This window comes from Heterodontus francisci, chromosome 3 (assembly GCF_036365525.1).
Source record: "Heterodontus francisci isolate sHetFra1 chromosome 3, sHetFra1.hap1, whole genome shotgun sequence".
Lineage (NCBI taxonomy): Eukaryota > Metazoa > Chordata > Chondrichthyes > Heterodontiformes > Heterodontidae > Heterodontus > Heterodontus francisci.
In genome coordinates, this window is record NC_090373.1 from 198,363,643 (window position 1) to 198,386,861 (window position 23,219).

Below are 23,219 nucleotides of genomic sequence, written 5' to 3' on the forward strand. Positions count from 1 at the left end.
TTCACTTTTTAGGTGCTCATATTTTAATTGTGATTTGTGTGTAGTATCTATCCAGTCAAAACCAGCGAATCACCTGCAATGGCTTCTCTTCCTGCACTGTTACCTCTGGCGTACCCCAAGGATCTATCCTTGCCCTCTCGTATTACTCATCTACATACTGCCCTCAGTGACATCAGCTGAAAACATGACAGTTTCATGTGCACACTGATGACACCCCACTCTACCTTTACGTAATACCTTTTGACCACTCCAGTGCCTCTGATTTGTCATGCTGTTTGACATGCTGTGTACATGTATCTACACCAAATGACTGCAGCGGTTCAAGAAGGCGGCTCACCTCCACCTTCTCGAGGTCAGTTAGGGATGGGCAACAAATGCTGGCCTTGCCAGTGACGTCCATGTACCATGAAAGAAAAAAGGATGGACAGAAATCTCTTCCAACTAAATATTGAGAAGGCTGAAGCCATTGTCTCCAGTTGCCACCACAATCTGTTCCCTAGCCACCAACTCCATCTCTTTCCCTGGCATCTGTCTGGCGTTTAATTGTAAGGACAGGGTTCATAAATGAGGTTTTTATTCCCTTGAGTTTAGAAGGTGGGGGGTGGGGTTGGATATTCAGTTGAGCTGTTGAAAATGTTTAAAGGATTTGGTGGGTTAGATATAGAGAATCTACTTTTTTCTCGTGAATTTCCAGAATAAGAGGGCATAACTATAGTTCAGAGCTAGGACATTAAGGGATAATAACAGAAAGCACTTCTTCACATAAAGCACAGTTGAAATCTGCAACACCCACCCAAAAAGCTATTGAGACTATGTCAGTTGAAAATTTCAAAACTGAGATTGGTAGATTTTTGTTAGGCAAGGGTATTAAAGTTATGGAACCAGGGCAGGTAGATGGAGTTGAGTTACAGATTAGTCTCAGTCTAATTGAATGGCAGAACATTCTTGAGGGGCTGATGGCTTACTGCTGTTCCTGTGTCTGAGACTGAACCAAACTGTTCATCACCTTGGGTCCTGTTTGACCCTGAGAAAACTCTGGCCCCCATATCTGCCACGTCCGCCTCTGTCTCCCTCATCTGCAGAAACCCTCATCCATGCCTTAGTTATCTTCAGATTCGACTGTTCCAATGCTTTCCTGGCCAGCCTCTTGCCCGGCACTCTCTGTAAATTTGAGCACATTCAAAACTTTGCTGCTTGTATCCGAACTCCCAAGTCCCATTTGTCTGTCATCTCTGTGCTCACTGACCTATGTTGGTTACTGGTCCAGCAACACCTAGATTTCAAAAATTCTCAGTCTTGCTTTCAATTCCCTCAGTGGCTTCGCCCCTCCTTATCTCTAATCTCCATCATCCTTACAACTCTCTATCTCTGCACTCTTCCAATGCTGGCCTCTTCCACATCCCCATTTTTAATTACTCCCATGGCCGTAGCTTCAGATGCCTAGACCCTAAGCTTCTCTACATCTCGCAGCTTTTAAGATCCTGCTTAAAACCTACTTCTTTGACCAAGCTTTTGGTCAATTGTCCTGATACCTCCTGTGGTTTGGTGTCAAATTTTGTTTGGTAATACTTAGAAGCACCTTGAGGTGTTTTACTACATTAAAGGTGTTATATGAATGCAAGCTGGTATGCTTCTCAGTGCAAGTACTAGATTAACCTAGTGATATCTGGCATTTGTTAGTTTGCTTATCATTTGGGAGACATTTGTGTGCTCAGCACAAATTGAGGGAAATGAAGATCACATTATCCCTTGATATTGAATGTCTGGATCAAAGGGTTGGCTAAATACAGAAAGATTAACTGTTGAGTTTATCTTGGATGCAGTACCATTAAGCATCACAGTTCAGGCGTATCATTGATTATTTCACAGTAACTTGCTTTATTGGGACCCCATAGTTTGCACTGTCATCTGACTCAAGTCCGAAGCAAGCCCCAGGAGTGAAAGAACAGTGTTCATTATTCTATGTCATGCAGGTCCCCTCCCCTCTTGATATTTTTGCACCCTGGGATGGATGAATGTGTAATAATAAACTAAATTGTATTTTTTTCAGTATGCCGTGTGCAGGCGATAATTCTCTTCACTAAGGAGCCCTATTCCCAGGATGCTTTGCATGGGCGCAGTGCAATTCTCCGCTGTGAGGTTGAGATTCCAGCAAATGTTGTGTTTGAATGGCTGCTAAATGGGAAGCCTGTAAAGACCTCTGAGAGGCGCTTCATTGAAGGCAGCAATCTGCAGTTCACAGCAGTCGATCGGAGGGAGGACAGTGGAGACTTCCAATGCATAGCACGGAATACAGTCACTGGAGAGGAAGCTCAAACAGCAACAGCATCTTTCAATATAAAATGTGAGTACCAGAGCTTTCTGGGTAAGGCAGGCCCCACATTACCCCACATTAAAAAGTTCAATAAATTCAAATTAGTTTATGTTGAGGACCAGAAGAAAGTTTTCAGCAGTCTGGCACTTAACTCTTCCCACAAGTGATTTCCATCGGTTGTTTTTCTAAACATTGTCAAGGAAATTGGATAAGGGAAAATGCATACTGGGGAAATAAAAAGACAAGAATAGAAGAGATGTTAACGAACTGGGAGAAATGGCTAATAATCCTGACTTTTATTCTCAATATGGTATTGCCAGCAAGGTCACATTATTGCCCATCCATAGTTGTTCTGGGAAGGTGGTGGACCAACTTTATGCACTGCTGTGGTAATGGTGCTTTCATAGATTGCTAATAAGCACTATATTTCATTTTATTGGATGCTACCAACTTTAATTGAGACAGACGGATGACAATCCAGGATTAGGACCAGTAACATCTGTGCTTGCTGGAAAGAAAAATCCTGACTCTGCCATTTCTGTTCACTCAGGCCTTCAATGAAATTGTTATTTTAATGTGCCTTTTAACTAAAATATCTGTAGCTTACTTTGCAAAACAGTGGGCTATTAAATGTTTAATTTCTGGTTAAACTTGCTGACAATGCTGTGTGCAGAATTATTCAAATACAGGTGCTTCCAATTAGCTTGAATTAAATTCAGCTTCAGTAGAATAAGAGTAATTGCTGTTCTGGTGCAACAGCATTGTTTTATCTGTTAATGAAGAGTGATAACTGATGCTGTCAGTGTTGACTTAGAAACCATTTCGTCCGTTCTATGGAAGAGTGATTTTTTTACTTTCCACTTAATGTGGTGATGCTTCGATACACACAGTGATGAAGCAGAAGTGTGCCATTGCTTCTGGCAATTACTGTTTTGCAAATTGTGATAGCCATCTCTGCAAGCAGGGGTCTTAGTCCAGAGTACAGTTGTAATCGTGATTCCGTCATTCTGCTCTTCCAGTGGGAAAGTTTTATATTCACATTATTGCTGCTCTAGTAGTCGACTGGAATGTTGCTTTAATGAGAATTTCAATCTTTCAATTTACTGGGGGGTTCATCAGAAGAATAGCTGTCAGATCGGCTACATTTGCAGTCTCTCTGAAAGATAGCTGTTGAGAGTCTGTTCCTTACATACTTAAATCCAGACTTTCTTTTTTGGTTCTTGCTTTACAGAGGTGCCGACTTGTGCTTTTCTATAGTTCTATTACCATGTTTAAATTGTATTCTTAATGGGTGTGAAATTGAGTTTCAGCAAGGTCTGACGATGGCACTAAGCACTGCAGAGTGCAATTGTGTCTTTTTCTGAAATCCAAGTACAGCTGGATGTGATCAAGAGCAGTAACAGTGAATGATATATTTTTCTTCCTTCCTCCTTACAATCACCAGACCAGGGATGTTGAAGCCAGTGTAGTTCCTTTGTCATTGCCTTAGTTAACCCAGTACAGAATAGGGATTGAATTTGGGACATAAGTCTTGTGCCTTACTGTGAGGTCATGCATTAACACATTGATCCTTCAGGAGAGCTCACTCATTATTCAATCAAAGCTTAAATGGCTGACACAGAACAGCAGGCCTAGCTCCCAGCCTTTGTTACAGACTATTTCTGAATTCAAAGTTTTTTGTATTCATTCATGGGATGTGGGCGTCTCTGGAAAGCCCAGCATTTATTGCCCATCCCTAATGGCTCTTGAGAAGGTGGTGGTGAGCTGCCTTCTTGAACCGCTGCAGTTCAAGTGCTGTTAGGGAGAGAGTTCCAGGATTTTGACCTAGTGACAGTGAAGGAACAGCAATATAGTTCCAAGTCACAATGGTGTGTGACTTGGAGGGGAACTTGCAGGTGGTGGTGTTCCCATGCATCTGCTGACCTTGTCCTTCTAGGTGGTAGAGGGTGTGGGTTTGGAAGGTGCTGTCTAAGGAGCCTTGTTGCATTGCTGCAGTGCATCTTATAGAAGGTACACACTGCTGCCACTGTGCGTTGGTGGTGGAGGGAGTGAATGTTTGTGGATGGGAGGCCAGTCAAGTGGGCTGCTTTGTCCTGGATGGTGTTGAGCTGCTTGAGTGTTGAAGCTGCATCCACCCAGGCAAGTGGAGAGTATGCCTGGATGAAAGCAGCTCCAACAGCACTTAAACTTGACACCATCTGGGATAAAGCAGACTGCTTGATCGGCACCCCATCCACCACCTGAAAGATTCACTTCCTTCGCCAATGCACAGTGACAGCAATGTGTACCATGTACAAGGTGCACTGCAGCAACTCGCAATGCCTCCTTCGACAGCACCTTCCAAGCCCATGTCTCGCATGGGAATACCACCATCTGCAAATTCTCCCCCAAGCTACACACCATCCTGACTTGGAACTATATCACCGTTCCTTTACTGCCACTGGGTCAAAAACCTGGAATTTTTTTCCTAACAGCACTGTGGGTGTACCTACATCACATGGACTGCAGCAATCCAAGAAGGCAGCTCACCAGCACCTTCTCGAGGGCAATTAGGAATGAGCAACAAATACTGGCCTTGTTGATTGGCCTTGTCGATAACGCTCGTATCCCAGGAACAAATATAAAAAAATACAATTATCCAGTAATTTGATTGAAATGACTTTGAATTAATAAGTAAATTGCAGTGAGTTAGTTAAAATTTGAACTAACAAATCGACTAATTAATGCACTGCATCTCAGATCTATTCTGAATGCATTCATTACAATTTGGACAATACAATTTGAGCAGAACATTTAATTTACATTTACTTTCACATCACTTGCTGTTTACCATCTCATTTGATTAATATACTGTGCTGCCAACTCTCCTCTTCTCCCCCACCTCCGTCCAACCCCCTCCCTGCGGCCTGAAATAAATAGCAAAAGCCCCCGGCACTAATTATGAATGGCTGACTTTGCTGGGCAAAAATGACACTTGAGTACTCAAATGATGTTTAGGTTCTGGCAGCCCTTTGTCCCCTCAAACTTGGCAACTCTGGATATTGCTTCGTCACTTCCCTCCTCCCACCCCCGCCCCCCCCACATTTTCTTCCTCCCCTTCCCATTGCTTACAGCTAGGAAATAGCTCCATGGCTGCTATTTCATATCACATCAATAATTTATTTATGTTTACACCTAGTTGATGAGTGTTGACTGTGTAAGCAATATCACGGTCTAGGCCAACCATATCTTCGCGCATTATCTGCACTTTGCAGCAGGGGCTACTGGGTAGTGATCTGGAACTTGGCTGATTTTTTTTTTCCCCTCCATAATTCGGGGTTCCAATTATAGCATCCTGCCTACCACCCTAATGAAGATAGCTAATTCAGCAGAAAATGACTCCATCAAACACTGCATTCATCAACATAGCTATTGAGGATTTCAATCAGTGCTCTTTTTCTGTATTAGAACAAACATTTCTTGCTCAGTTTAGATGTTCCTCCAAAAAGGGTAGCTTCTTCGTGTTCTGGGGCTTGTCCTTGGCCATTGTACAAATTGTAACATCAGATTTTCCTTCCCCTGGCAGGTAAGTGGTACACAATCGGCTGGTAACTGAAACGATGACTGATCAGACCTATGACTTCACTCCATTGTTCACATTCTTGCTATTTGTAGTGTCGCATTGCTGTCTGTTCCTAAAGATTAAACCACTGTAGTTTTACTCCGTCCTCATGCAATATCAAAGAGCTAAACTTCAATATAGTCCAAAACCAACTGAGGAAGACAGTGGAGTTGTGGCAGGTAAAGCATTATGAAGATCTGAAACTTGTTTTAAAAAAAATAAATTTCATCAGTGTTGCATCAGAAGACTCCATAACCATTCCAATCCTGCAGGAACCCAGCACGTGAGTTTGAGACTAGCCTGAATTTTGCAAGCGTCTTCAGGAAAAGTATTGAGTGAATACTTGTAATTGGCCTCTAAACATCCCCACCATCTTAGATGTCAGGATCCAAACAGTTTAGTTCACTCCACAAGACACTAAGAAATGGCTGAGTGAGTTGGACCCAGCAGAGACTTTTGTACCTACTAACATTATGCTGCAGTGCTGAAGACTTGCACAGCTCAACTATGACATTGCCACCTACACAATAATGTGGCAGATTGCCCAATTATCTCTTATCCATAAAAAATAGAATAAAGCTAAATTGACTAGTTATTACCCAGTGAGATTCTGATGCAACACTGAAAAATTTTACCATCAAAGTTTCAAATCCACACGATGCTTCAACTGCCACAACAACACTGATTCCTTTTAATCAGGAAAGCATTTGAAGGAGCTATCAACAGTATCATCAAGCAACATCTACTCACCAGACTAATCGCTAGACTAATAACAGAGCCTCAGGCTAATGCTCTGGGGACATGGGTTTGAATCCCACCACGGCAGATGGTGGAATTTGAATTCAATTAGTAAATCTGAAACCATGGTCAATTGTTGTAAAAACCCATCTGGTTCACTGGTGTCTTTTAGGGGAGTAAATCTTCTGTTCTTACCTGGTCTGGCCTACATGTGACTCCAGACCTACAGCAATGTGGTTGACTCTTAAAATGCCCACTGAAATGGCCTAGAAAGCCATTCAGTTGTATCAAACCGCTGCAAAGAAGAAAAGGAATGAAACCGAACGGATCACCCTGCATCGACCTGGGCACCGGAAACAACAATGGCAAACCCAGCCCTGTTGACCCTGCAAAGTCCTCCATACTAAGATCTGGGGGCTTGTGCCAAAGTTGGGAGAGCTGTCCCACAGATTAGTCAAGCAACAGCCCGACATTGTCTGTAAGGTATGATTCCGTGAGTATGACTATGTCCCAGAACAGGAGGAGGAGTCTCCACAAACATCCCCATCCTCCATGATGGGGGAGCCCAGCACATCAGTGCAAAAGACAAGACTGAAGAATTTGCATCCACCTTCAGTCAGAAGTGCTTAGTGGATGATCCATCTCGGCAGCTAATCCGACTCACTCCACGTGATATTAAGAAACGGCTGAAGGCATGGATACTGCAAAGGCTATGGGCCCTAACAACATTCCGGCAATAGGACTGAAGACTTGTGCTCCAGAACTAGCCTTTCCCCTAACCAAGCTGTTCCAGTATAGCTATAACACTGGCATCTACCCAACAATGTGGAAAATTGCCCAGATATGTCCTGTCCACAAAAAGCAGGGCAAATCCGACCTGGCAAATTACTGCCCTATCTGTTTACTCCCGATCATCAGCAGTGTGATGGAAGGGGTCGTTGACAGTGCTATAAAGCAGCACTTGCTCAGCAATAACCTCACTGATGCTCGGTTTGGGTTCTGCCAGCGCCATTCAGCTCCTGACCTTATTACAGCCTTGGTCCAAACACGGATAAAAGAGCTGAACTCCAGAGGTGATGTGCTTTTGATAAGGTCCCACATGGGAAATTGGTTAAGATGATAAGAGCCCATGGGATCCAGGGCAATTTGGATCCAAAATTGGCTTAGTGGCAGGAAGCAGAGGGTAATGGTCGAGGGTTGTTTCTGCAAGTGGAAGCCTGTGACCAGTGGAGTACCACAGGGTTTGGTGCTGGGTCCCTTGTTGTTTGTAGTGTATATTAATGATTTAGACGTGAAAAGAGTTGGTATGATCAGTAAATTCACGGATGACATGAAAATTGGTGGTGTTGTAAATAGTGAGGAGGGAAGCCTTAGATTACAGGACGATATAGATGGGCTGGTAAGATGGGCGGAGCAGTGGCAAATGGAATTTAATCCCGAGAAGTGTGAGGTGAAGCGTTTTGGGAGGACTAACCAGGCAAGGGAATATACAATGGATAGTAGGACCCTAGGGAGTACAGAAGCACAGAGGGACCTTGGTGTACTTGTCCATAGATCACTGAAGGCAGCAGCACAGGTAGTTAAGGTGGTTAGGAAGGCATATGGGATACTTGCCTTTATTAGCAGAGGCATAGAATATAAGAGCAGGGAAGTTATGATGTAGCTGTATAAAATGCTAGTTAGGCCACAGCTGGAGTACTGTGTACAGTCCTGGTTGCCACACTATATGTGATGCGAAGGATGTGATTGTGCTGGAGAGGGTGCAGAGGAGATTCACCAGGATGTTGCCTGGGCTGGAACATTTCTGCTATGAAGAGAGAATGGATAGGTTAGGGTTATTTTCCTTAGAGCAGAGAAGGCTGAGGGGGGACATGATTGAGATATACAATATTATGAGGGGCATTGATAGGATAGATAGGAAGAAACTTTTTCCCTTAGCGGAGGTGTCAATAACCAGGGGGCGTAGATTTAAGGTAAGGGGCAGGAGGTTTAGAGGGGATTTGAGGAAATTTTTTTTCACCCAGCAGGTGGTTGGAATCTGGAACACTGCCTGAAGGGGTGGTAGAGGTTGGAACCCTCAACATTCAAGAAGTATTTAGATGAACATTTGAAATGCCATAACATACAAGGCTATGGGCCAGGTGCTGGGAAATGGGATTAGAATAGATAGGTGCTTGATGGCTGGCATGGACATGATGGGCTGAAGGGCCTGTTTCTGTGCTGTATAACTATGACTCTGAGTGACTGCCCTGGGCATCAAGGCAGCATTTGACCAATTGTGGCATTAAGGAGCCTTAGCAAAACTGGAGTCAATGGAATCGGGGAGTTGGGGGGAGCTTTCCGCTGGTTGGAGTCTTCCTCACACAAAGGAAGATGGTTGTGGTTGTTGGAGGTCAATCATCTCAGTCCCAAGACATTACTGCAGGAGCTGCTCAGGGTAGTGTCCTCGGCCCAGCCATCTTCGGCTGCTTCATCAATGACCTGTCTCCATCCTAAGGTCAGAAGTGGGGATGCTTGCACAGTCTTCAGCACCGTTTGCGACTCCTCAGATACTGTAGCAGCCCATGTCCAGGTCTTGCATACGGACTACAGCCAGGCTTGGGCTGATAAGTGGCAAGCCACACAAGTGCCAGGCAATGACCATCTCAAACAAGAATCTCACCATCTCCCCTGACATTCAGTGGCATTAACTAACGATGAATCCCCAATATCAACATCCTGGGCATTACTATTGACCAAAAACTGAACTGGACCAGGCATATAAATGTTCTGGCAACAAGAGTAGGTCAGAGGCTGGGAATTCTGCGGCCAGTAACTCACCTCCTGACTCCCCAATGCCTGTCCATCTACAAGGCACAAGTCAGGAGTGTGATGGAATACTCTCCACTTGCCTGGACGGGTGCAGCTCCAAAAACACTGAAGAAGCTCGACATCATCCAGGACAAAGCAGGCTGCTTGATTGGCATCCCATCCACCACCTTCAACATTCACTCCCTCCACCAATGCACAGTGGCAGCAGTGTGTAACCTCTACAAGATGCACTGCAGGAACTCACTAAGGCTACTTCGACAGCACCTTCCAAACCCGTGACCTCTGCTATCTAGAAGGACAGGGGCAGCAGATGCATGGAAACACCACCACCTGCAAGTTCCTCCTTCACGCCACACACAATTCTGACTTGGAAATATATCACCGTTCCTTCACAGTCGCTGGGTCCAAATCCTGGAACTCGCTTCCCAACAGCACTGTTGGTGTACCAATGCCCAAGGACTGCAGCAGTTCACCACCACCTTCTCCAGGGCAATTAGGGATGGGCAATAAATGCTAGATAGTTGCATCCCCCGAATGAATTAAAAGGAAATAATCTGCTTGTCAATGCTCGGTTCAGGTTCTCAGCACAACTTGACTCTGTACATTAGAGCATTGATCCAGACATGGGTGCACGAGCTGAATTCTAATAGAGGTGAGAGTAAATGCCTTTGACATCAGGACAGCATGCAAGCAAGTATGGCACCAATGAACCCTAGCAAAACGAAAAATGTATATGTTGGAGTTTTAATTTGACGTAAAGATGAATGTGGTACAGACTGCCAGAACATTATTGCAAGAGTTTCTCTGATTGTGACAGCAATCTTCAGCTACTTCAATTAACTTTTGTCCTTCCGTTTGGCTAGTGTGGGCTGTTAGCTGAAGAAATTGGTGTTTGCTCCATTTAAAATCCTCACAATTATCAACTCAATGGCCTACAGCAGGACCTGGACAATATCTGGGCTTGGACAGAAATTGCAAATATCGTTTATGCCATATAAGCGCCACATACTGATCATCTACAAGAAGAGAAAGCCCAACCATTTTTCCTTTACCTTCAACATTTTAAGGGTCCTCACTCACCAGAAGCTTATCTGAGCCAGGCAATTCAACATAAAGCACTGCAGAGGTATTCTACAGTGAGTGGTCTACCTTTTGACTCATCAGAACAATGGTAGGCCATTTAGCCCCTCAAGCTTGTTCGACCATTCAGTGAGATTATGGCTGCTCTAAGACCTAACTTCATATATCCACCTCTGCTCCATGTAGTCACTGGCACAAAAGGAGGCCATTCAACCCATCAAATCCATGCTGGCTGGCTGACGAGAAATCAAGTCAATCCCATTCCCCCATTCTACGCCTGTAGCCCTATAAGTTTATTTTAATGAAGCATTCATCCAATTACTTTTTGAAATCGTTGATCATCTCTACTACCAACCACCACCCTCGTATGCAGAGTGCTTCAGGTCATTACCACTCACCGCTTTAAAAAGTCTTCCTCGCATTCCCTCCCCCCCACCCCCATTCCACATCTCTTACCCAAAACCTTAAATCTCTGTCTCCTGTCCTCGTACCATTAGCTAATGGGAACAGCTTTTCTTTGTCTACTTTATCTAAACTTGTCGGAATCTTGTACACCTCTATCAAGTCTCCCTTTCTCCAAGGAGAACAATCCCAGTTCCTCCAACCTAACCTTGTAGCTAAAATCCCTCATCCCTGGAACCATTCTAGTAAATTTCCTCTGCACCCTCTCAAGGACCCTTACATCCTTCCTAAAATGTGGTGACCAGAACTGGAAGACAGTACTCCAGTTGTGGCCTAACCAGCGCTTTATAAATGTTCAGCATAACTTCTCTGTTTTTGTACTCAATACCTCTATGAAGCCCAAGATTCCATATGCATTGCTCACTACTCTCTCAATATGTCCTGCCACCTTCAAAGATCTGTGCACATGAACGCCCAGGTCCCCCTCTCCCGGCACACTTCAGAATTGTGCCATTAAGTCTATATTGCCTCTTGCTGTCCCTTGTGTCAAAATGCATCACCTCACATTTCTCTATTAAACTCCATCTGCCACTTGCCCATTCTGCTTGCCTATCTATGTCCTGTTGCAGTCGACTGGTATCATCCTCACTTTGTTACACTTCCAAGTTTGGTATCATTGGCAAATTTTGAAATGTTATTCTCTATTCCAATATCCAAGTCATAGTGTATAACAGCAGCAGTCTGAGAACTGATGCTTGGGGGAACAGCACTGCCTACCCTCCTCCATTCTGAAAAGCAACCATTTACCACGCCTTGCTTTTTTCTGTCCTTGACAAATTTTTTTTCCAATTGGACAATGACCCTCCTATTCCATGCGCCTCACTTTTGTTGACCAGCCTTTTATTTGGTACTTTGTTAAAATCCATATAGACAACATCCGTTGCATTGACTTCATCAACCTTCTCTTGTTACTTCATCAAAAAATTAAATTAGTTTAGTCAAGCATGAACTGCCTTTTACAACTGCTTGCTGGCTCTCTTTAATTGACTCTAGCCTCTCCAAGTGCCTGTTTTTGTTTGTCCTGATTATTGTGTCTCAAACTTTATCCACCACAGATGTTAAACTGACCAGCCTATAGTTAACAGGAAATGTCCTTACACCCTTTCTTGAACAAAGGTATCGTATTTACCACTCTCGAGTCGTCTGGTACCTCTCCTGTACCTAGGGAAGATTGGAAGATTATGGAAAGCTCTTCTATCTTCTATCCCTTGATATCTTTCACTAACAAAAATCTATCAATCTCAGTTTTAAAGTTAACAATTGATCTGTCGTCCGTTTCATATGCGGAATTGAGTTCCAAACTTCTACCACCCTTTGAGTGAAAAAGTGTTTCTCAATTTCACGACTGAAAAGTCTGACTCTAACTTTAAGACCATGACCCCTAGTCCTAGACTTCTCAACCAACAAAAATAGTTTCTCTCCATTTACCCTATCTGTTCACCTTGGTATCTTGGAAACTTCGACTTTGATATTCTAAATTTCAGGAATGCAACTCTATGTAATCTCTTCGTGTAATATAAAACTAATCTGCACTTCCTCCAAGACCAATATATCCTTTCTTGGCTGTGGTGCCCAGAACTGCTTGCAGTACACTAGGTGTGGTCTAACCAGGGCTTTGTATAGCTGAAGCATGACTTCTATCCCCTTGTATTCCAGTACCCTAGCTATGAAGGCCAGCTGATTAGCCTTGCTGATTTAGTTTACACACCTGCTTATGCCATTTTAATGATCTGTGTACCTAGATGCCCAAGTCTCTTTGGACCTCCACTATTTCCAGCATTTAGAAAGTACCCAACTCTATCCTTTTTTAGGTTCAAAGTGGGTGACCTCATATTTACCTACGTTGAAATCCATTTGCCGCTGTTTTGCCCATTCACTTATTCTATCAGTATTTTTTAGTAATTTTATGCTTCCATTAACGCTGCTTGCACTGCTGCCTATCTTCTGTCACCAACAAATTTGGATATGTGACTCTTAAGTTGATACTTCAAGAAGCTTGAAGTATTGTGAATTGTGAGGAGTATATTAATGGGCATACAGGCTGGCGGAATGGATGGACATGTGGCAGATGAAATTTAGACTAGTGTTAAATGATAGATTTTGGTAGGAAATGCAATATAAGCTAAAGGGTGCAGTTCTAAAGCAGGTTCAGGAACCGAGAACTTGGGATATTTGTGCACAAATCATTGGAGGTGGCAGGGCTGGTTGAGAAAGTGGTTTAAAAAGGCATCAGGGGGTCCTCGGCTTCAGAAATCGATGCGTAGAATACAAAACTGAGGAAGTTATGATGATCCTTCATTAAAGTACTGTTTCAGCCACAACTGGAGTAATGTCCAATTCTGGGCACCACACTTGAAGGATGTGAAGGGTGCAGAAAAGATTTGAGAATGGTTCCAGGGTTGAGGGACTTCAGTAATGTTGATGGATTGGAGTAGGTCGGGTTGTTCTTGGAGAAGAGAAGATTGAGAGGAGAGTTGATAGAGGTGTTCTAAACCATGAAGGGTCCAGACAGAGTAGATAGTGAAACTGTTCCCATTGGCAGAAAAGTTGAGAACTTGACACCAATTTAAGGTGATTGGGAAAAGAATCAAAGGCGACATGAGTAAAAACTTTTTTACGCAGTGTGTAATTAGAAAAAATCATCATCGTCTGACGTCAGAGAAAGATGGATAAGTGGCTGTGGCATGGACCTGGCTGGAGACACCAGCGGAGAAGGATGAGAGAGGAGGAAGTGCCTGGACCTGGTTGGAGGGTTCGGGGGATAGAGGTGGCGAACTGGCGCTGCTCCCTTTGCAGACCTGGAGGACAAGATCACACTTTTGTTTCTGGTTATCTGGACTCTGCCAGTCGGTGCCTTCAACATTAACCACAACAAAAACGACATCAAGAGTTAAGGAAGTAAACCCAACAAAATCCCGTTAGGCGGTTGGTGTTTCCCTCATCTTGACACCTTCTGGCAACTCCTGAAACTGAACAGCCCCCAGAGGTATCAGCTTTTGTCTTTCCTTGGGGCACCAGCCTTCCAGGTCAAGAGGGAGGTGCAGTTACTAGGCAAGCCTGCACCTCCTAAAATCATTACTAGGCTTGGCAACAAAAGGAAAGTAACCTTCTGGCTTGGAAGCTGGAATGTAAGGACTGTGTGACCTGGAATGAACAGTGACCCACACACCTCATTACAGCCTCAGTCCAAACGTGGACTGAGCTGAACTTGAGAGGTGAGGTGAGAGTGACTGCCCTTGACATCAAGGCAGCATTTGACCAAGTATGGCATCAAGGAGCCCTTGTAAAACTGGAGTCAATAGGAATCTGGGGAAAACTCTCTGCTGGTTGGAGTCATAACTAGCACAAAGGAAGATGGTTGTGGTTGTTGGAGGTCAATCATCTCAGTCCCAGGACTGCAGGAGTTACTCAGGACAGTGTCCTTGGCCCAACCATCTTCAGCTGCTTCATCAATGACCTTCCTTCAATCATAAGGTCAGAAATGGGGATTTACGCTGAATCTGCAATGTTCACCATGTGTGACTCCTCGGGTACTGAAGCAGTCAGAGTCCAAATGTAGCAAGACCTGGACAACATTCAGGCTTGGGCTGATAAGTGGCAAGTAACATTTGCGTCACGCAAATACCAGGCAATAACCATCTCCAGCAAGAGAGAATCCAACCATCGCCCATTCACATTCAAGGGCATTACCATCGCTGAACCCCCCACTATTAACATCCTGGGAGTTACCATTGACCAGAAACTGAACTGGAGTAGTCATATAAATACCTTCCAAACCCAAAACCTCTACCACCTAGAAGAACAAGGGCAGCAAATGCAAGGGATCACCACCTGCAAGTTCCCCTCCAAGCCCCACACTTGGAAAGTGTGGCTCCGATGCCGTTCCTTCACTGTTGCTGTCAAAATCCTGGAACTCCCTTCCTAACAGCACTGTGGGTGTACCTACCCCACATTGACTGCAGCGGTTGAAGAAGGCAGATCACCACCACTTTCTCGAGGGCAATTGGGGATGGGCAATAAATGCTGGCCTAGCCAGCGAAGCCAAATCCCATGAACAAATAAAAAAAAATCAAGTGTATCCAAGACAGCCCTGACTGACGGTGAGCTATGCAAGCTTGGTGTCGACAATACTGCTCTACAAGAAATCCGATTAGCCGATACAGGCTCTTTTCAAGAGGATAATTACACCTCCTACTTTCATGGAAAGAATGCTGAAGATCACTGCTAGTGTGGTGTAGGCTTCGCACTGAGCAACCAGCTGCTAGTCAATTGAGCCACCAGTAGCAACCGTGGAGCCTCATCTTGCGGTTATCATCTGCTGGAGGCATGATCAACACCACATGTGCTTACGCATCAACTCTGAATGCCAGCATGTCAGCTCAAGAGGGTGTTTGTGACTCCTTAGGTGATGTTCTGAGGAACATCCCAAATGGTGAGAAGCTATTCATCCTGGGTCACTTCAACCCATGTCTTTGGCCACGCACTACTGTCTGCCCCATGTGCCTCGGTCGTCATGAGATGGGCAAGATCAGTGATAACGGACAATGTCTTGAGCTTTGTGCCCTGAATGAACTCTGCATCATCAACACCTTCTACCAAGGCAAGCATTGCTACTAGGTATCATTGAGTCACCCAAGGTCTGGACATGGATACCAACTCGACCTAGTCATCACGAGGCACGATGTGCCCAGTATTCTTTGTACCCGCACCGACCACAGTGCAGATTGTGACACTGACTGCACTCATCAGCAGCAGAGTGAAGGTGCAATCCAAAAGTTCCACAGCTCCAAACGTGGCAGTTCGCCACATATCAACATCCCTTGTACGAACAATCATAGAAAGTTTATGGCACAGAAAGAGGCCACTTGGCCCATCGTGGCTGCGCCAGCCAAGAAACGAGCCACCCGGTCTAATCCCACTTTCCAGTATTTGGTCTGTAGCCCTGCAGGTTACAGCACTTGAGGTGCATATCCAAATACCTTTTTAAATGAGTTAAGTATTTCTGCCTCTTCTACCCTTTCAGGTACTGACTTCCATACCTACACCACCCTCTGGGTGAAAAAGCTTTTCCTCATCTCCCCTCTAATCTTTCTACCAATCACCTATGACCTCTCTGCTAAGGTAAATAATTATTTTGCATCCACTCTATCCAGGCCCCTCACAATTTTGTACATTTCAATCAGATCTCCCCTCAGCCTTCTCTGTTCCAAGGAGAACAACCCCAGCCTATCCAATCTTTCCTCATAGCTGCATTTTTCCAGTCCTGGCAACATCCCCATAAATCTCCTCTGTATCCTCTCTGGTACAATTACATCCTTTCTGTAATGAGGTGACCAGAACTGCACACAGTACTCAAGTTCTGGCCTAACCAATGATTTATGCAGTTCCAGCATAACCTTCCTTCTCTTGTATTCTATACCTCGGCTAATAAAGGAAAGGGTTCCATATGCCTTCTTTGCCACCTTATCAACCTGTCCGGCTACCTTCAGGGATCTGTGGACATTCATTCCAAAGTCCCTCATTTCCTCTACACTTCTGTATTTTCCCATTTATCATGTATTTCTTTGCCTTGTTTGACCTCCCTAAATGCATCACTTCACACTTCTCCGGGTTGAATTCCATTTGCCACTTTTCTACCCATCTGACCAGACCATCAATATCTTCCTGCAGACTATGGCTATCCTCATCACTATCTACCACATGGCCAATCTTTGTGTCGTCTGTAAATGTCTTTATCATGCCCCCTACATTTACGTCCAAATTGTTAATATATACCACAGGGAACATAGTACTGAGCCCTGCGGAAAGCCACTGGAAACATCCTTCCAGTCACAAACACCAGTCAACAATTACCCTTTGTTTCCTGCTACTGAGCCAGTTTTGTATCCACCTTGCTACATTTCCCTGGATCCCATGGGCTTTTTTTTTTAACCAGCCTGCCATGTGGGACCTTGTCAAAAGCCTTGCTAAAATCCATGTAGACTACATCAACTGCACTACCCTCATCTATCTTCCTTAGTTCAAAAAATTCGATGTTTGTCAAGCAAGATCTTCCCTTAACAAATCCATGCTGACTATCATTGATTAATCTGTGCCCTTCAAAGTGACCGTTTATTTTGTGTCTCAGAATTGATTCCAATAATTTGCCCACAACTGAGGTTAGACTGACTGACCTGTAATTATTCGGTCTATCCCTCACTCCCTTTTTAAACAGCGATTGACATTGGCAGTCCTCCAATCCTCCAGCACCATACCTGTGCCCAGTGAGGACTAGAAAATGATGGCTAGGCCTTTTGCTATTTCCTCTCTTGCTTCATTTAACATCCTGGTGGACATTTCAACTGGCCCTGGTGATTTATCAACTTAATGCTTCCTCTCTCCCTATGTTTATCACATCCAATATTTCGTACCCCTTTTCTGCAACAACAATATCTGCATCGTCCCCCTCTTTTGTGAAGAAAAATGCAAAATATTTATTTAGAACAATACCAGCATCTTCCGCCCCTACACATTGGTTGCCTTTTTGGGTTTTTTATGGGCCCGACTCTCTCCTTGGATATCCTTTTGCTCTTAATGTATTGATAAAACATCTTTGGGTTCACCTTGATTTTACTTGCCAATATTCTTTCATGCCCGCTCTTAGCTGTTCTAATTTCCTTTTTGATTTCCCTTTCCACTTTCTATACTCCTCTCAGCTTTCTGAAGTATTGAGTTCTCTCTGTCGGACATAAGCTTCCCTTTTCTGCCTTAACTTACCCTGGAAGCTCCATGACATCCATTGGGCTCTAGATTTGGCAGTCCCACTCTTTTTCTTTGTGGGAACATGTTTAACTCTGAACCCCTTGAATTTCCCCTTTGTCTCCCACTGCTCAGACACTGATTTACCTTCAAGAGCATAAGAACATAAGAAATAGGAGCAAGAGTAGGCCATTTGGCCCCTCAAGCCTGCCCCGCCATTCAATAAGATCATGGCTGATCCGCCTCAGACCTCAACTCTTTCGTGCCAGCTCCCCACAGCCCTCAACTTCCCGATATTTCAAAAATCTAGCTACCTCCTCTTTAAATACTTTGTGATCCAGTCTCCACAACACTCTGGGGTAGAGAATTCCAGACATTCCCTACCCTCAGAAGAAATTCCTTTGTATCTCAGTTTTAAATGTGTCCCCTTGTTCTGTAACTATGTTCCCTAGTTTGAGATTCCCCCACTAGTGGAAACATCTTCTCAACATCTACCCTGTTAAGCTCCCTCAGAATCTTGTACATTTCAATAAGATCACCCCTCATTCTTCTAAGCTCTAATGAATAAAGGCCTGATCTGTTTAGCTGTTCTTGATAAGTCAACCCCTTCATCCCAGGAATCAGCTTAGTGAATCGCTTTTGAACTGCTTCCAATGCCAGTATATCCTTTCTTAAATACGGGGACCAAAACTGCACACAGTCCTCCCAGATGTGGTCTCACCAACACCCTGTGCAGTTGTAACAAGACTTCCCTATTTTTAAACTCCAGCCCCCGAGCAATAAAGGCCAAAATTCCATTTGCTTTCTTAATTACTTGCTGCACCTGCATGATAACTTTTTGTGTTTCATGCACAAGAACACCCAGATCCCTCTGTGCTGCATTTTTTTGAAGTCTCTCTCCATTTAAATAATAGTCTGCCTTTTGATTCTTCCTACCCAAAGTGCATGACCTCACACTTTCCCACATTAAACTCCATCTGCCAAGTTTTTGCCCACTCACTCAACCTATCTATATCCCCTTGCAGATTCCTTATGTCCTCATGACGACATGCCCTCCCACCTATTTTTGTATCTTCAGCAAATTTGGATATATTACCCTCTGCCCCCTCCTCCAAGTCTAATATAGATAGTAAATAATTGAGGTCCTAGGACTGATCCTTGTGGCACTCCACTAGTTACATCTTTCCAACCTGAAAAAGACCCATTAATCTCGACTCTCTGTCTTCATTGAGTTAACCAATCCTCAATCCATGCTAATACATTACCCCCAATACCGTGAGCTCCTATCTTGTGCAATAATCTTTTTTGTGGCACCTTATCGAATGCCTTTTGGAAATCTAAATACACTACATCTACCAGTTCCCCTTTATCAACTCTGCTTGTTATATCCTAAAAGAACTCTAGCAGATTTGTCAAACATGATTTCCCTTTCACAAAACCATGTTGACTCTGATTGATTGTGTTAAGCTTTTCTAAATGACCTGCTATTTCTTCCTTAATAATGGAATCTAGCATTTCCCCAATGACTGATGTTACGCTGACTGGCCTATTGTTTCCTGCTTTTTGTCTCCCTCCCTTCTTGAACAAGGGCGTCACATTAGCAGTTTTCCAATCCCCTGGGACCCTCCTGGAATCCAGTGAGTTCTAGAATGTTTCGACCAATGCCTCCACTATCTCTGTAGCCACCTCCTTGTATGCATACCATCAGGTTCTGGTGACTTGTCTGCCTTTAGTCCCATTACTTTGTTCCTCGTGATAGAGACTGTTACAAGATCTTTCCTCCCATTAGCTCCTTGCTTATCTGATATCTGTGGGATGTTTATAGTGTCCTCCACTGTGAAGACCGATGCAAAATATTGGTTTAAATTATCTGCCATTTCCTTGTTCCCCGTTATTAATTCTCCAGTTGCGTCCTCCAAGGGTCTCGCGCTCACTTTAGAAGCTTTCTTTTTATATACCCATAGAAGTTCTTGCTGTTTGTTATATTTCTTGCCAATTTACTTTCATCAATTTTCTCCCTCTTTATTAGCTTTTTAGTCATCCGCTGCTGGTTCCTTAAAGAAAAAATTTCCCAATCCTCTGGCCTACCACTAGTTTTCACCGCTTTGTATGCCTTAGTTTTGATTGGATAGTCTCCTTAACCGCCTTTGTTATCCACGGGTAGTTCATCCTTCTCATTGAGTCCTCCTTTTTGACCGGGATAAATTTTTGCTGAGTGTTATGAAATATCTGCTTAAATGTCTTCCACTGCTCGTCCACTGACCTTCCCTGTGTGGGATGTCACTAATCACGTCCTGCCAATCTATATCTATATCCCCTTGCAGATTCCTTTTGTTCTCCTCGCAACATGCCCTCCCACCTATTTTTGTATCATCAGCAAATTTGGATTTATTACACTCTGCCACCACCTCCAAGTCTAATATAAATAGTAAATAATTGAGGTCTTAGGACTGCTCCTTGTGGCACTCCACTAGTTACATCTTTCCAACCTGAAAAAGACCCATTAATCTCGACTCTCTGTCTTCTGTGAGTTAACCAATCCTCGATCCATGCTAATACATTTCTCCCAATACTATCAGCTCCTATCTTGTGCAATAATCTTTTATGTGGCACCTTATCGAATGCCTTCTGGAAATCTAAATACACGACATCTACCAGTTCCCCTTTATCAACTCTGCTTGTTATATCCTCAAAGAACTCTAGCAAATTTGTCAAACATGATTTCCATTTCACAAAACCACGTTGACTCTATTTGATTGTGTTAAGCTTTTCTAAATGTCCTGCTATTTCTTCCTTAATAATGAACTCTAGCATTTTCCCAACGACTGACATTAGGCTGACTAGTCTATAGTTCCCTGCTTTTTGTCTCCCTCCCTTCTTGAACGGGGCGTCACATTAGCGGTTTTCGAATCTGCTGGCACCCTCCCGGAATCCAGAGAGTTCTGGAATATTTTGACCAATGCCTCCACTATCTCTGCAGCCACTTCCTTTAAAACCCTTGGATGTAGGCCATCAGGTCCTGGTGACTTGCCTGCCTTTAGTCCCATTAGTTTGTCAAATACTTTGTCCCTTGTGATGGAGACTGTTACAAGATCTTTCCCCCCCATTAGCTCCTTGCTTATCTGATATCTGTGGGATGTTGAAAGTGTCCTCCACCATGAAGACCAATGCAAATTATTGGTGTAAATTATCTGCCATTTCACGGTTCCCCGTTATCAACTCTCCAGTTGCATCCTCCAAGGGTTGCACACTCCTTTTAGCTACTCTCTTTCTTTTTATATACCTGTAGAAGCTCGTTTGTTTTTTATTTCTTGCCAGTTTACTTTCATAATCCATTTTCTCCCTCTTTATTAGCTTTTTAGTCATCCGCTGCTGGTTTCTAAAAAAAATTCCCAATCCTCAGGCCTACCACTACTTTTGGTCACTTAGTATGCCTTAGCTTTTGATTGGATACTCTCCTTGACCACCTTTGTTAACCGCAGGTGGTTCATCCTTCTCCTGGAGTCCGTTTTGACCGGGATAAATTTTTTAAAGTTCATTCATGGGATGAGGGCATTGCTGGCTAGGCCAGCACTTATTGCCCATCGCTAATTGCCTATGAGAAGGTGGTGAGCTGCCTTCTTGAAATGCTGCAGTCCACGTGAGGTAGGTACACCCACAGTGCTGTTAGGAAGGGAGTTCCAGGATTTTGACCTAGCGACAGTGAAGGAACGGCGATGTAGTTCCAAATCGGGATGGTGTGTGACTTGGAGAGGAACTTGCAGGTGGTGGTGTTCCCATGTATTTGCTGCCCTTGTCCTTCCAGTTGGTAGAGGTCGTGGGTTTGGAAGGTGCTGTCTAAGGAGCTTTGATGTGTTGCTGCAGTGCATCTTGTAGATGGTACATACTGCTGCCACTGCGCGTTGGTGGTGGAGGGAGGGAATGCTTATCAAAGGGGTACAAATCAAGCAGGCTGTTTTGTCCTGGATGGTGTTGAGCTTCTTGAATGTTGGAACTGTACCCATCCAGTCAAGTGTAGAGTATTCCATCACCCTCCTGACTTGTGCCTTGTAGATTGTGGACAGGCTTTGGGGAGTCAGGAGGTGAGTTACTCGCCGCAGGATTCCTAGCCTGTGACCTGCTGTTGTAGCCACGGTATTTATATGGCTACTCCAGTTCAGTTTCTGGTCAATGGTAGCCCCTAGGATGTTGATCGTGGGGGATTCAGTGATGGTAATGTGATTGAATGTCAAGGGGAGATGGTTAGATTCTCTCTTGTTGGAAATGGTCATTGCCTGGCATTGTTACTTGCCACTTATCAGCTCAAGCCTGGATATTGTCCAGGTCTTGCTGCTTCAGTATCTGAGGAGTCACGAATGGTGCTGAACATTGTGCAATCATCAGCGAACATCCCCACTTCTGACCTTATGATTGAAGGAAGGTCATTGAGGAAACAGCTGAAGATGGTTGTGCCTCGGACACTACCCTGAGGAACTCCTGCAGTGATGTCCTGGAGCTCAGATGATTGACTCCAGCAACAAAGAACAGTACAGCACAGGAACAGGCCATTCGGCCCTCCAAGCCTGCGCCGATCTTGATGCCTGCCTAAACTAAGACCTTCTGCACTTCCGGGGACCGTATCCCTCTATTCCCATCCTATTCATGTATTTGTCAAGATGCCTCTTAAACGTCGCTATCGTACCTGCTTCCACCACCTCCCCTGGCAGCAAGTTCCAGGCACACTCCACCCTCTGTGTAAAGAACTTGCCTCGCACATCCCCTCTAAACTTTGCCCCTCTCACCTTAAACCTATGTCCCCCAGTAACTGACTCTTCCACCCTGGGAAAAAGCTTCTGACAATCCACTCTGTTCTTTGTTCGACAAAGTTATGAGCGGCATGGACAAAGAAAATTACAACACAGGAACAGGCCCTTCGGCCCTTCGAACCTGCGCCGATCCAGATCCTCTATCTAAACATGTCGCCTATTTTCTAAGGGTCTGTATCTCTTTACTTCCTGCCCATTCATGTATCTGTCTAGATACATCTTAAAAGACGCTATCTTGCCCGCGTCTACCACCTCCGCTGGCAACGCGTTCCAGGCACCCACCACCCTCTGTGTAAAGAACTTTCCACGCATTTTCCCCCTAAACTTTTCCCCTCTCACTTTGAACTCGTGACCCCGAGTAATTGAATCCCCCACTCTGGGGGAAAAAGCTTCTTGCTATCCAACCTGTCTATACCTCTCATGATTTTGTACACCTCAATCAGGTCCCCCCTCAACCTCCGTCTTTCTAATGAAAATAATCCTAATCTACTCAACCTCTCTTCATAGCTAGCGCCCTCCATACCAGGCAACATCCTGGTGAACCTCCTCTGCACCCTCTCCAAAGCATCCACATCCTTTTGGTAATGTGGCAACCAGAACTGCACGCAGTATTCCAAATGTGGCCGAACCAAAGTCTTATACAACTGTAACATGACCTGCCAACTCTTGT

General features: G+C 44.2%; 1 protein-coding gene across 4 annotated transcripts in view; it reads left to right on the plus strand.

Moving 5' to 3' along the window:
* LOC137366035 (inactive tyrosine-protein kinase 7-like) overlaps positions 1–23,219 on the plus strand; it is a 583,411-nt gene that overhangs the window by 276,599 nt on the left and 283,593 nt on the right. For all 4 annotated transcript variants that reach the window (XM_068028160.1, XM_068028157.1, XM_068028158.1 and 1 more), the window contains one exon: positions 2,051–2,344. In XM_068028160.1, the coding sequence (XP_067884261.1) occupies positions 2,051–2,344 (294 nt within the window). The remainder of the gene's footprint in view (positions 1–2,050; positions 2,345–23,219) is intronic.